The 15,742-nt window shown below is 40.4% G+C and overlaps 1 protein-coding gene across 4 annotated transcripts in view; it reads left to right on the forward strand.

Moving 5' to 3' along the window:
* Positions 1 to 10,603, forward strand: part of RBMS3 (RNA binding motif single stranded interacting protein 3) — a 1,285,867-nt gene extending 1,275,264 nt beyond the window's left edge. For 2 of the 4 annotated variants that reach the window (XM_030205863.1, XM_030205882.1), the window contains 2 exons: positions 5,288 to 5,415; positions 8,642 to 10,603. In XM_030205863.1, the coding sequence (XP_030061723.1) occupies positions 5,288 to 5,415; positions 8,642 to 8,648 (135 nt within the window). In that variant the 3' untranslated portion in view covers positions 8,649 to 10,603. Of the gene's footprint in view, positions 1 to 5,287; positions 5,420 to 8,641 lie in introns of those variants that run through there. The other 2 variants (XM_030205872.1, XM_030205892.1) reach the window with 1 other exon arrangement.
* Positions 10,604 to 15,742: the final 5,139 nt, after the last annotated feature.

Genomic DNA, 15,742 nt, shown 5'->3' on the forward strand with positions numbered 1-15,742 from the left:
GCAGGGCAGTCATGGAGGGGACCTTGTCTTTCTCCACCCCCAAAGGATAAAGCTGGGTACATCCTATTGGTCTGGACTGATCATGCAGGATGAAAAGGAAAGTGAAATTATTCTTCCCTGTTAATTTTATTTCTTTGAGTCCTGCGAGAGAAGTTCTTCGTCCCTCCCAGGAAGACTGCAGCCCTGGAGTATCCATACATCTGAGTCTCCATAGCTCATACTTCTGGCTGTGTAAATATTTGAAACATGAGGTTTTAATGCTATCAGAGAGTTCTCAGGGTAGGTTCTGGGGTTTCTTGTTTTGACCTGTTCTGGTTTATTTCATATTGCTTTGGCATTGGTATACTGAGATGTTCCAGACTGCACCACTCCTTATAGCAGTGATGTCACTGGAATATTCAAATTTCTCTGCCTCATTGATTTAGACTGGTCTATCAGGACTCAAGGAAAATAAATTAACAGGTTAGAATAATTTCCCCTTACCAGTAGCTTTTCAGGCATTAATTACTCATGGGTTTGGACCAGAAATCACTTCCACTCTTTTTTTCAACCTTAATCTCCACCCCATCATGTCCCAATGCTGTACTTCACGCTATATCATTCAATCCATAGGTAAAATATTCAGATACCACAGCTGACACATTATATTCTCTTGGGACTATTACACTACATTACATTACAGTACACTGAGTACTTATAACCCGCATTATCCACACATGTACAGTGTGGTTTATATACTAAGATACTAGGCAGATCTAGGAATTTACAAATTCACCAAACTAACATATAACAGTCCATACATTTCCCAATGTCTATAATTTAGGGGGAATTCTTCAAACAACATTATGGCCTTAACTCACCTTAACAAGTATTAAAGGAATTAGCGCATATAAATTCTAAAAGCCCATAGTTATAAAATGAACGTTTAGCATTTAGTGCACACTAAACCCCCTAATGCACATTAAGGCCATAATGCCGCTTGACGAATAATCCCCACAGAGTGCTACAGATCTCAGAACATGATTATTCTGCTACTTCAGTAGTGGCATCTTTGATTGTTATGTGCATTTCTTGAAACAGTATTTTGATTTATCTATATTCCTTGATCATAATATAGTAATGTGTCCAGAGGCGGCCCAAGACAATCTGCCTGAGGTGAGGAATGAGCTGCCTCCTTGGCTCCTCCTCTGCCATCTCCACCATGATATATCTCACCCCTTCCATTCCTTCCCCAACCCCCTTCCTCGTAATTACCTTTTTTTTTTTTTTTAAAGGCGGCAGTGGTGATAACAGTGACAACAGCAATTCCCATAGGCTGCCATGCCACCAGTCCAGGCCCCTTCTCGCTACTGCAACTCGTCTCTCTGAAGTAATTTCCTGTTTCCTCGAAGGAGGGCTGTAGTAGAGAGAAGAGGCCGGGCCCAGTAGCAGGACAGCCTATGGGAATTGCTGCTGCCGCTGTCACCGCCAAAATCAAAGTTAAGTCTAGAAATGGGGTTGGGGAAGGAACGGAAGGGGGGAGATGCCACCTCAGAAGACTGCTGCCTGAGGCCCCTGCCTCAGGTAGCCTAATGATAGAGCTGCCACTGAATGTGACTTCTACATGTCTACAGTCCAAATAAAAGCACAGGAACTGAGGAGTGGAATGCATAAATCACAGGTACTGATGAGTTGTAATACTGATAACATTAATGTGAGGCAGTGGCGTAGGAAGGGGGGGCGGGGGGGCGGTCCACCCCGGGTGCACGCCGCTGGGGGTGTCGGCTCCGCGCTGGTGCACTGCCCTCTCTGCCCTGGAAGAGGTTACTTCCTGTTCCGGGACAGAGAGAGCAGTGAACCAGCGTGGAGCCGACACACCCCAGCAACGTGCAGTCGGGGTGGATCGGCCCTCCCGCCCGTCCCTCGCCGCAGGTATGCGCTCCGGGGGGGCAGGTATGCGCTCTGGGGGGGGTGCACTCCAGTGGGAGGAGGGTGCGCCGTGCTGCACCCGGGGGGGGGGGGGGGGGGTGCGCAGCGGCGACCCGCCCCGGGTGTCAGCTCCCCTCGCTACAGCTCTGATGTGAGGGAATGGGTGGTATAAGGCAGGGTTTCCTTAGAAACATTCCCTCACTGGTTCAGCTTAGGCACCTTTCAACAGGTGGCACTAATCTGCTGAAGCTCAGTCAGAGGGGCGGGGCTCCGGCCAGGCTGGAGTCAAAAGCTCTCTGGCAGAACAGGTTAAGGAGGCCCCAAGTGTAGAGGCTTCCAGGAGGGAAGGCCTGAGGCAAGAGGACTGCCCTCTAATCTGAGGAGAGGACCAGGGAAATGTTGTGGCTCAAGCTTCATTTGTATCAGTGTTTGTGTGGGAAGACTGGCAAGATAGGAGGTACCTTCAATTACATTCAGAAATTATGCTTTTGATACAAGGAACCAGAGAGAAATAAAGAGACTGTACTTGTGTTGAACGTAAGCCTGTGAAGTAACAGGGGCACATGTGTCAACAATGAAGTCTTTTCCTTTTTTCTTGCAACCCTGTGTGTATGACCAAGTTCGTGCCCAGTCCAAGCTACACCCTTGATCACATTACCACATATTGTGGCAGTGGTGGGGATTTTTTGTGTCTCTGCAGAAGAGACAGCCCATGTATCTTCATGGATTGGGGCCTCAGAACAGCTGGGATGTCTGTATACAGGCTAAGGAGATCAGCTCTCCTTTAGAAACTTAGGGAACATAAAAGCATTAGCAAGCACTGGACAAGCAGCATTTTATTTTCTATGGGGTTTGAAGAGTGTTGTAGAGTAACACGTAAACTCTGGCTTGGAATGCATAGGACGACTGGCCAGGAGTGCAGCAGAGTGTGTTTGGGGCTGTTGTACAAACTACACCTAGCCAGGAGAGTTGCAAGGTGAAAGAAAAAGAAAAGGAAAAAAAGTTTTAAAAGTGTGAAAGCAAGTGCTCTGGAAGCTGTTCTTGGTTGGAAGAACAGTGAAAGAGATTGTGTTGTGGCTTCAGAGTGAACTACAAATAGCAGAGTGATTAGTAAGCTGGGCAACTTACCTAATCAAGCACAGTGTGCACCTGAAGGAAAGCACAATTTGTGGAGGCAGTGCAATTAACATTGAAGCTGGAGTATTTCCTTCCTGCCTTCCCCTTGCTGCTCTGGAGTATGGAGGTTTCTGCTCCAAATTTAATAAAGCACAGAATAGAATATTCAGGGTGCCCAGGCACCCACAAAGCTGGCACCTATGCTCCACCTATGTGAACACCCACCTACTAAGTCTACATCATTAAATACTGATGCATGTAGCCAGCAACTGTTCATCTATGCACATATGTATTCATATGTGCAAACAAGTGACTTGAATACCAGCATTTATGCACATACTTCCTACCTAAATCTAGGCAGCTCCTTATAGCGTTACGCCTAAACTGATGCCAAAATGGAAGTCCTACATTTTATGCACCTCAGTTTTAGGCATAGTAACATAGTAGATGACGGCAGAAAAAGACCTGCACGGTCCATCCAGTCTGCCCAACAAGACAAACTTATGTGTATACCTTACCTTGATTTGTACCTGCCTTATTCAGGGCACAGACCATACAAGTCTGCCCAGCAGTACTTCCAGCCTCTCAACTACCAGTCCTGCCTCCCATCACCGGCTCTGGCACAGACCGTATAAGTCTGCCCTCCGCTATCCTCGCCTCCCAACCACCAACCCCTCTTCCCCCCACCTGCTCCACCACCCAAATAGAAGAGGTAAATTTTCAGCCCCAAATTTAGATGCAAAAATGAAAGTGCAGTAAGTACAAAGACTGTCCACTGCTGAGGATATTCCTAGCATGCTTTCCATACAATTACCACATGGAAATATTTTTAGTGGGTAAGTATATTGACAGGAGGCAGAAAGGGCATCTGCACTAACTGTAATCTGCAGTCCAAACCGATTCCTTGGCAATACCCTGCCCATTTCCTGCCCCTTTACAGGCTATGCAGTTAAGGGGAAATTCTATAAATGGTGCTTAAAATTCTGCACATAAGAATATAAAAATAGCTATACTAGGTCAGACCAATGTTCCATCTAGCCCAGTATCCTGCTTCCAGCAATGGCCAATCCAGGTCACAAGTACCTGGCAGAAACCCAAATATTCCATGCTACCAACCCCGGGACAAGCAATGTCTTCCCTCATGTCCATCTGAATAACAGACTATGGACTTTTCCAACCCTTTTTTTAACCCAGATATGCTAATCGCTGTTACCTCATCCTCCAGCAATGAGTTTCAGTGCTTAACTGTTCTTTGAGTGAAAAAAAATATTGCCTCCAATTTTGTTTTAAAAGTATTTCCATGAAACCATTCAGGATTTGTTGACCTCAATCATATCCCCCCTCAGCCATCTCTTTTCCAAGCTTAAGAGCCCTAACCTCTTTAGCCTTTTCTCATATAGGAGCAGTTCCATCCCCTCTATCATTCTGGTTGAAAAAATTGACGCTGAACAGTGTATTAGAATGGGCATTTTGGGATTGGCACCCTTTATAGAATTGTGCATAGTGCCGAGATTTGCATTCAACTTTGGATGTGAGGAGTTACACCAACTGAAACCAAGTGTAAATCTCGGCATGCAAGTTGGGTGCAGATCCCCCGAATTCTATAATGCACGCGGGCTCATGCCCCTCCCATTGCCACACCCTCCTTTGCAGATCCACACGGAAACACTTAGGTGCTACTCTGTAAATGGGCGTGAATTATGTTTTCGTGCAGAACTTCCATTTCTGCCCCATTTCAGTAGCATTCATTCTGAAAATTTGGCGCGGAAGTAAAGCCTAATGTTGAACACCACATCTGGAATTTCCCCCTTAATGTTTTAATTAGCACTGCCTCTTGTTTCCCAGAAATATTTCTCCATGGACTGTAGTAACTGAGCAAATTTGCAGTCTTTAGTACATCGCTGTCCAGTCCCATTTCCATGTGGATGTGTGTAGCAGCATTACTGTAAGACACTTCTTGCTCCTATTTGATAGCCATAAAGCTTTGACATACTGTCAAACAAGTTTCTTGCCTACTCTTTTCCTCCTTTCCTTGTACACACACTAGGCTGTGAAATCACAGATGTGTATATGAATAAGTATGTTTTAAAATATAACACAGCTGTAGCCTACAAAAACAGCCCTTTGCATAGTTGATTCTGTAACAACATATTGTTACTGTTGCATGAAAACTAAGGGGAATAAAAGGGGCCCGGTCCCAGCAACTGGAAAGAACTAAACCAGTAAAGTGCAATTTATGTTTTGCTTTGTTTTGTTTTTGTAGGGTGTTGTTGCTGATACCTCTCCCCAGACAGTAGCGCCTTCATCACAGGAAGCCAGTGGGCAACAGCAACAGTTAACAGTAGAAACAACCAGTGAACATCCACCTGCATATTCCTATCAACAGTCAAAGTAAGTAGAATCCGACCACTGAGATGTGAACAGTATAGAAAAGCGTTAAATGTCACGTGCCAATCCGGAACTACCACCGGACTACCACAGGAACCCGGTGGCAGTTCCCACCCCCAGCGCGCGTCATTTCTGAATACTGCTGGGTTAGCACAGGAGCCCTTAATGTCACCTCAATGGGTGGCGGTAAGTGCTCCCCCCCAAAAAAATAGTGTATACATGCACAAATTATTGAAAATATTGTACACTCTTTCTCAAGTGCGCACACTATTTCTGATATTGCTTGAAATGAAAAAAAAAGAAAAATCTCACAAACAACATTAGAAAGTAAACAAAACAAAATTTTTGGCTGCACACCCGTATTATATAGTAACCTATATCCCTAAAAGTAGGAAAAATGATTATCCTGCTTATAATCAAAAGAGAAAAAACACCCAAATCGGGAGATGGGCGTCTTTCTCCCGTGGGCGCCCAAATCGGTATAATCGAAAGCCAATTTTGGGCGTTTCCAACTGCAATCTGTCGCAGAAACGGGTAAAGTTGACGGGGCGTGTCGGAGGCGTGGTGAAGGTGGAACTGGGGTGTGGTTATCGGCCGAGGAGAGATGGGCATCTTTAGCTGATAATCGGAAAAAAAAGGTGTTTTTACCGCAATTTTGGGTCACTTTTTGTGGACCCTTTTTTTTCACGAACAAGTCCCAAAAAGTGCCCCAACTGACAAGATGACCACTGGAGGGAATTGGGGATGACCTCCCCGGACTCCCCCAGTGGTCACTAACCCTCTCCCACCAAAAAAAAACCCCACTTTTAAAACTTTGTTTCCAGCCTCTATGCCAGCCTCAAATGCCGTACCCAACTCCATGACAGCAGAATGTGTTCTATCCTGTGACAGCCTTTCCCTGGTTCTGATGTGGCTCTCGGGTGAGTGTGACACCTTTTCTGTTATGCGCACTGCAGAGCCACATCAGCAATGCATCGTGTTGAGTGCAGGGTATTGGGCTCCGTGATTCCACTAGCTTGTGGCAAATGCTCACGATGTTGGTAGTTGGTAGGCTCTACTCCCATGGTGCTTTTCCCCCTGCTTACTGGGTCAGAGTGTGCCCTGTTTTGTTTCCGGTAGTCCATGAGGTAGTGGCCATTTTTGTAAGCCAGTTTTAGATCCCTTTCACGTGTTAGCCACGTTACAGAACTTAGTTCTTACCTTGAATGTGGCTGAAAGAGGGCATTGTACAGCATTCTGCCAGCTCTGACCTACTGCTAATCTCAGTACCAGGGAGACTCGTTGCCAGTGGGGCACAACCTCTGATCTGCAGTTAACTGTGAGTAAGTGTGCTTATTCCAATAAAGGACGTTTTCGGAGACATTAGTCTTCAGGTGTCAACTGGTGTGCCAATGTTATATAGCAGCAACAAGTCCTAGAGGCCTGCGTGTATGCAGGTCCCTGGAGCACTTTTAGTGGGTACCGCAGTGCACTTCAGCCAGGTGGACCCAGGTCCATCCCCCCTACCTGTAACACATGTGCTGGTAAATGGGAGGTCTCCAAAACCCACTGTATCCACATGTAGGTGCCCCCTTCACCCCTAAGAGCTATGGTAGTGTTGTGCATTTGTGGGTAGTGGGTTTTGGGGAGGGGGGTTAGGTGCTCAGCACCCGTGGTAAGGGAACATTGTCTGAAGTCCACTGCACTGACCTCTAGGGTGCCCAGTTGGTGTCCTGGCATGTCAGGGGGGCGAGTGTACTACGAATCGTGGCCCCTCCCATGACCAAATGGCTCAGATTAGGACGTTTTTGAACTGGGCGTTTTTAGTTTCCATTTTCGCTAAAAAAAACAAACGCCCAGCTGAAAAACGTCCATTTTTTCAAAAATACAGTCTGTCCCACCTCTTCACGTACCCGTTTTCGGACATAGACGCCCATGGAGATAGGCGTTCGCGTTCGATTACGCCCCTCCACATGTGATAAGTGATAGGATATGGTGAAGCAACAATATTGGAAGTATGCAAGACCCATTAAAGTGAGAAAGGAGGAACTAAAAGAATAAAAACAATTTCCATTACACCCTGGGTCCCAAGTTCTAGAATAAGTACTGTACATCAGATGTACTAAGCACCTTCCCCATTATCTTGAAATGGGAGAAACTTCAGTGCATTTTTGTCCATTATCCCCCTGATTCTATAAAAGTCGCCAAAATTTGCATGCACAAATTTAGGCACATTCCCGATTTGTGTGTGCAATTTAATATAATAATGAGCCAATTACTTCAATAATTGACTTTTTAACAACCAATTATTGGCACTAATTAAATTTAATTGGGACCTACGTGTGTAAAGTTAGGTGCTGGATCCACGCCTAAAATTTACATGCGACCCAAAAAGGGGGTGCAGAAATGGGAGGGTCACGGATGTTTTGAGGTGGATCGGGGGTGGGGGTGGTTTTGACTTAAATGCATAATTGTAGAATAATGGTGGTCCACGTGTAAATTTGGGCACTGCCATTTCCACCACATTTTCATTGGTGCAAATGGAAGCCCCTAAATTTACACGAGCTCTCTGCTTAAGCCTATAAAGTCCACACGGAAAACATTTCCGCATAAGTGATTCTAGAAGTGGCGCCTAGATTTAGGCATGGTATATAGAATACGCTTAGTTGATATCCCAGTGCCTAAAACTACGTGCGTCCATTTACACCAATGAAAACATGGCATAAATCCCGGCGCGTAGATTTAAGTGCACTGGGTCATATTCTGTAACTACGCGAGTTAATTTTGGAATGCCCATGAAATGCCCATTTCCCCACCCATAACCTCATCCCTTTTTGCCTGTGCACATTAAAATTTAGGCACTCTGCATTACAGAATACGTTTAGCGATTTGTTTATGTAAATTCTAATTATTGTCAATTAGTGTTTATTATTGCTTAAGTGCTGTTAACAATGCTGATTGGCTTGTTAAACCAATTAAGTTATGTGCGCTGTTATAGAATCTGCTTGGAGTTTGACACGGATCGCTAGGCGCACTATATAGAATCCGGGGGTAATTCTATAAACCGTGCCAAACTTTAGGCACAGCTTATAGAATATCGCTTAAGTGGGTTTCTCGGTGCCGATTTTTTTTTTAGGTGCCATATATTGAATCTAGCTCTATATTACTGAAGTCTGAAATTAAGGTTTCAGGTCCTTCTTATTTTGATTTTCAGGAAATTTAATTCAGATTTTCATTTCTTTTTTCTCAGACAATAAACAGGACTGAGGAATGTCGGTCTGAAAACTTTGCCTTGAATAGGGAACCTTCACTCAACAAGGAGTTGGCTTCCAGTTTGCACAGGCGTCAAGCAAATGCTCTTTTGTTTCTATTTTCTACCTTGCTCAACAAAAAGTGTTTTATGTGCTGTGCAAATGGTTCTGTCATGTAGTATGATAGTTATTTTTGCTATAATTTTTAATTAAAAAAAAACCCAGAGGATAAAAACTCCACTGGGTCGGCATTTCAACTGAAAGAACAGTTACCTGGAGGTGTAGATAGATTTCTGAAAACATCAAAACAGATGTTGTCAAGAGGGAGCAAGTTAAGATTGAAAACAAATTGTCTTCCTCAATAATTAAGCTACTATTTCTCTTCTCTTTTTTTCCTTATTTTATTGTTTGTTTTGTAAGCATAGATGTTTTTATTTTTTTCTGAAATATTTAGGTAAGGTTTATCTTGAATCTTAATTGCCTTAATTTTAAAGACGTCTTTAGAGGCAAGCTGTCAAGGTCGTGTAAAAAAAAAAAGTCTGAGAGAGAAATTAAATTTGTATGCTCCCAGTTAACTGGATGCAAAAAGTTAATAGGAGATTTTAGGATTAAAAAAAATAAGCTGTACAGTTTAAAATAAAAAAAAGCTTTTCTTCTTTTGAAGAAAATGCATTGATAAAGAAACAATGGCAACTGCAAGAATTTTAAGCAAAATGTTGGGACTTTTTCTGAACTTTGTCTTAAATGTTAATGCTGAATTGCATTTTACAGTAAGTTTACTGATAAGAAAAAAAAAGAGAAAAACAACTGCATCTTAAGAAATGCAGTTCAATTTTTGCAGAATGCTGATTTTTTTTAATTTACCAAGCGTGATCGCTAGCAAAAGCAGTAGTGCTTTACTCTGCAGTCTTTTTTATGAGCTTTAATAAGTTTTTAGTCTGCTTTGCTTGTCACATTGCAAACACTAGCTTAAAAGCATTACAGAATTTAAGTAGAAATGAGCTTATAGTCAAAAAAACTGCAAAAAAATAAAAAAATAAAAAAAAGCAATAGATAGAAGAAATTGTTGACAATTTCTGTAGTCTTTCCTAGTTGTGATCAAATGCAGCCTACGGATGGCCTATTTTATACCAAAGATGAAGTAACACCCTAACAGACCAGAAGATAAAAGGGGTTTTTTCTGTTCTTTTTTTTTTTTTTTAATCTTTATTTGACCTACATGGCCGGACCAGTTCTTACTTTTCTTGTTTGTTTAAACTACCTTCCACTGGTGTTCTACATACTTGAGATGAGATTTGTGAACTATTTGGTCAAAGAAGCCTATCCTGAGGGTATGGGAGGAATTTCCTGTGGGGGTAACGTGTCCAAATAGATTAATGTTGCACATACCATGACAGAAATGAACTTCACACCTATGCCAGGGCATGCTGGAGATGATCTCGGTCTCTCAGATTTACTGCTTGGTATGGCAACCAATTTGTTAAGATGGATTTTAATTTTCCTGATGTTTTTTCGTAATGTGATATTGCCTAATTGTTTTGTGTGGAGTAACTATTAATTTTCTTCCTGAAACCAGACCTCCCATACTTACCCAAACTCACCTCAGCCTTTATCATCTTCCATCATTGGCAGCCACCTGGAGTCAATATATTTTGAACCCAGCATTGACTTTGAGTCACCTAAATGCTGCAGTACATACAATGAATCAGTTGGTTTGACTATGAAGATTCATATATAAATAAGGAAATTAAACAAATCTAATATTGTTCTTGAATTTGATATTTAATGACAATCATTTGCATTATTAGGCAAAGTTAATAGATGTGAAAGAAGAATCAGGAGGCACAGTCAAGTTATATATATTTGGATATACAGACTGACATAAATTAGTGTTAACTTTAAATATGTGTATTGGATTCCATAATTATTTCCTGAACTGAGTAAAATCAAGAAAGAGAATTAAAAAAATTATTATTACAAAATGATCTGCCTGATATGGATGTAAAAGAACACACTTAGGGGAGAAGTTATCAACGTGGGGCACCGTTAAGATAGGTTATTTTACCACAACGTGCTATTTTAGCACAGGTCCCATTTTATCATAAGGAGACCAAGGGCCCTGTTTACTAAGCTGTGCTGTAGATGCGCAAACTTGTTAGCATGTACTAATCATTAGCATGGCTAACGCTAGAGACATCCATAGGAATATAATGAGTGTCTCTAGTCTTAGCACTAAAAAGTTAGTGCACCTACAGCGCAGTTAGTAAACAAGGCCCTTAGTTAGTAATAACCCGGGTTAACAGTAAAATAACATGTTGATAACTTCTCCCCTTACAGCCTGTATGCACATACTTATTGCCAGCAGTGTGCAGTCATTCTTGGAGTTAGGGTCAGAGCAGGATCTTCACTTAGTAGACTCATGTAAATTAACTCAGAAAAATTGTGTACACCAATGAGCAATTGTAAATGTAAATGCACAGTTTTCCTGGTGTCATCTTCAAAGTAGAGGAACATGCTTACATTTGCTTTCAAAATCCGACAAAGATCAACACAGAGAAAAGTTATGCGCATCTGCATTGTCCATGCACGTAGTTATGTCAAATTCCGCTAGTATTTTAGAACAGGGTCTGCCACGGAGAAATGACATTTGTGAGCCAGTTACATGTGACAGGATCATCCATTTTGGAACCATGAATGTCTAAAAATATCAAGGGGGCCAAAACAAGCACATAAATATTTATGTTCTGGAATGCCAACATACATGTTTATGTGGTGAAATATAAACGTTTATGTTAACCATTTTAGAAATATAAAGGTTTATTGTAACTAAGCTGTCACAGAGTCCGATATCCCTTGCCAGTTTCACATTCAAGAAGGAGAGCAACCACTGAGGGACTAAAGGGGGGAGGGGTGACCTGTTCTAATCCTTCCCATGGACCACTACACAAAATGAGGACTTTTCACCTACATGTCCTGGGTAGAAGGTGTAAATCCCAACATTGATCTTTTTGGATACAGGTTTGCATTTCCGTTCTGAAATGTAGAATACATTTTTATTTTTTGGCCCACCATAATCCCACCCAAGCATTCCATATGCATGTTTTATTTTATTTTTTTTTTCAGTTTTAGACATGTATCCCAGCTTTGTAAAATTGGGGTTTAAACATTTATTCAATATTAAAACATCTAAAGACTGGTTTGTACATGTCTAAAAGGTGTATAGCGCTTCTAAAATATTCACCATTACCTAAAAAGTGAAGTAATAATCTGATAACTCAATTTTGCAAATGTGTCAATCATCTTAGGGCCCTGTTTACTAAGCCGTGCTGTAGGCACAAACGTTTTAGCATGTATTAACGCTAGAGACACCCATAGGAATATAATGGGTGTCTCTATTGTTAGCATGCGCTAAAAAGTTATCACGCCTACTTCGCAGTTTAGTAAACAGGGCCCTAAGATTGGTGGCTCCATTAATAGAAATCCCACAAATTAATGTAATATTGAAAAAAATCAGTGCAATATTTAAACTATTATGAATTTATTTTAATGTGTTTTTTAAACCACTGAAATGGTTGTTAAATGTATTTTCTAAAATAGAAAGGAAATATATCTGAGATGATTCTACTCATACCTGGTTAATAATAAATTTTAAAATATACTTTTATATTAAGATTCTAATTTTTTATGTTAGTGTTTATTACTAGCACTTAAACTCCATTACCTATCAAACTTCGGGATTAAAAATTATTTTTTTGATAGTTCCGTGTATCTCCCTTAACTTATTCTTGAAAGAGAATATCCCTGGAAAGTATATCTATTATATTTCTGTAGAGCTAGTGATCCACCTCTAACAGTGCCTCATTTACAAGAAAAAGACTAAAAGGCAAGCTACCATATGACTGATGAAAATGCTGAGGGAGCTTTCTATTTCCATTTACATCTCATGTACTTTTTTTAATGTACTCAGTAGAACTTTTATGTCAGCTGCTAACCTTGAGTAATATCAGTGTGTAAAATCCTTCGAGCAGAGGATATCAATGCTGTTGTCTTAATTCATGTTTTTTTCAGTTTAAATGCGTAAGAAGTCCGATCTTGTTACGGTACCTTGTTTAAAACAAAACAAACAAAAAAGAATCATTCTATCGACAGCAAAGGCTTATTATTGTTTTGTTGATTCATTAGCATTCATGAGACAATTATATTTGAAGTTCATCTGTGAAACTAAAAATCAATGATAATGACAGATTCAATATGCAGAAACCTACTCATAAGTGACGATTTTATCGATTGGAATTAATAGCGAATTGTTGAATTCAAGTAAAACCCATCCCCCTGTTTCAAACCAAGCTGCTGAACTGTTTAAAGAAAGTTTTCTTTAAGAAAATTGTAACTGATATCTTCTCTTCCTAACAATAATAAGGATGTTGAACATCTTTGTCATCAATTATGTTCTGCCTGTTCATCCTTAAATCACAAGGATGAGTTATGTGAAGAAAATAGTCAAGAAGTCTATAGTATCAGGTACAGCCAAAATCAACCGTCTGAAACAAAATCAAATTCCATAAGCTGAATTGCTTAAGTATTTTTCATTGCAATTTAGCTCCTACACTTCCTTAATTCAATTCTTTTTTGTATAATGTTGATGGGAATCAGCAAATACTGTCTTGCTGAGCATCTATGAAGGCCAAGCATGTGACACACAATCATTAGGCTGTAGTGACTGAATAAAGAAGGATTATATGAAATAATTAGAAATGTCATAGATAAAAACCAAAGCTTATTTCTGGAGATTGTTTCTTCTCTCGTAATTCCAAACCAATAGGCAGACAAGCAGACTAACAATCCAATACACTACAGCGCACTAAAATTTGCAAATGTGCGTGCACTTGTAAAAACCACCATTAGCACATATAAACTAGGTGCACACATACTAATAGCATTTCTAATAGGCATTTTGTGAGTTTGCTTGTAAAATCCTCGCTCATGAGATGATAAATTCAGGAGAGTTCATTATTAGTGCAACGATAAAGCACATATAATAACAGCTCCATAGACTGCACCTCAGGAGGTGTATTTAAGGCTTTTGCACTAAAGTGTGTAGGTATATTTCAGAACATGCATATCTTACCAAGTTGACTTATTTGAATCTCATTAAGATCATTTGTTAGGTGCATCTTGAAGTGATGCTCCATGCATTTTAGTATATTCGTTTCTGAGAGGGAGTGCCACCTATAGCTAGCACTTAGGACTGACTTAATAGGGCATTTTCCCTATTAAATGGGGACAGTTCTAATAAATCATGTCCTTAATGCATCTCATTGCCTGCATGAGTGACAACAAAAGACCAGTACAGGCCTCACTTCATTTTTCCATAAGTATGTTTGAAATGTGCTATTTCTAATTTCAAAAGCACTCTACTTGAGAAACAAGCAAAATAATTTTTAACTTGTATGTTTGAAACTCAACAAGAAAAGCATTTCAAGCTCATATGAAGAAAATATAGCTAAACATTGTATTGTACAAGTCATCACAAGGGAACATTTGCATAGTGTTTGCTGTGACTTGATTATCTTTCCCAAAAAGCTGAAAATTAGATGGAGGTCTTCCTATCTTATGACTATCATTGGGTTCCTACTGTATTTCAGTCTAACAAAAGTTATATTAGTTAATATACTTTACCCTTAATAGTCACAACTAAAATTCAGATTCGATTTTTCAGTCATCTCACTCTTCGAGGTCTAACTGTATTCCTGGTAGGCGTGCATGTTTCTGGTTCTGTAGGGCTGGAATGTTTTCAATTCAATAGTTTGAAATCCATTGCCATGTGCAGCTAAAATCAAAAAAAGAGCTGCAAAACTTCATATCAGCTTAATTGTTTTATGTGAAGTAACAATTTAATTTACAACAGAGATTTAGTGGCTTAATCCCAGATATAGCACTTTGATCCCTGGTTTTAAAATTTGTCCAGCTAAACATAGTTGCATAGCCTCGCAACATGGTTATATGTTCCTGGAATAGGTGTTCCTAGGGTGTGTTTGGGTTGGAGAAGAAATACAACCAGGCAAAACAGAATTTTCACTATATTGAGATGGTTTCTCCCATAGAATCTTAAACAGCAAGGACAAAGTTCACAGGCAAAATCCACAGGCACTTTTCAACCCCAGGGGAATTTCTCTTTGGTAAATGAGTAAAGATGCACCAATGCAAATCTTACCAATAACTATGGTGATATTTGGCTTGTTGAAATATTCCTGCAAAGAGGGCATTGCTTTTCAAATTATCTTTAGAAATAAAACAAAATAAAACATGGAAAAGAAAATAAGATGATACCTTTTTTATTGGACATAACTTAATACATTTCTTGATTAGCTTTCGAAGGTTGCCGTTCTTCGTCAGATCGGAAATAAGCAAATGTTGGTAAATGACAGTATATATAAGTGAAACATCAAAGCATTTCAGTGACAGTCTAACAGGATTGGGGGTGGGTAGGTGAGAGACAGGGAGATATGCATGGAGACAGGAGGGTGTCAAAGCATTACAATTTTATGGTTTATAATGGGCTAGAAAACCCAGATCTTTGTTATAATTCTACAGATACGTTCCTTTTGAAAGAACTCCATGGAAAATACAATTCATACATTTATACCTGCTTATGTAGGTATTTTGTGAAGTATGCCCCGGCTTCCAGGAATGCCTTCACTTAGTTCAGGTTAACATGCATACACAGGACATTTGCACATATTTTACCCACATAGGGCTAGATTCTATATGGTGCCTTAAAAATCTGCACGGAGAAAAAAAATATACCTAGGTGTATTCTGTAAAGTATGCCTAAATTTTATAGAATAGGCTTAAATTTCCATGTGGTATATAGAATACACCTCTTCATGCGACCCAGTTTGGTCACATCCATTTAGGCTGTGCTTTACTTGGTGTAAATCCCTACGCCTCTATTAGGCACAGAGCAGGTGTGTTCTATAATAATGTGCATAGAGTTTAGAAACGCCCACGCTCCACCTATTCCACGTGTATAAACATGCCCCCTTTTCAACTATGCGACTTGGAATTTACACGCACCATGTTACAAAATACACTTAGCG

The sequence above is a fragment of the Microcaecilia unicolor genome, chromosome 1, assembly GCF_901765095.1.
Source record: "Microcaecilia unicolor chromosome 1, aMicUni1.1, whole genome shotgun sequence".
Lineage (NCBI taxonomy): Eukaryota > Metazoa > Chordata > Amphibia > Gymnophiona > Siphonopidae > Microcaecilia > Microcaecilia unicolor.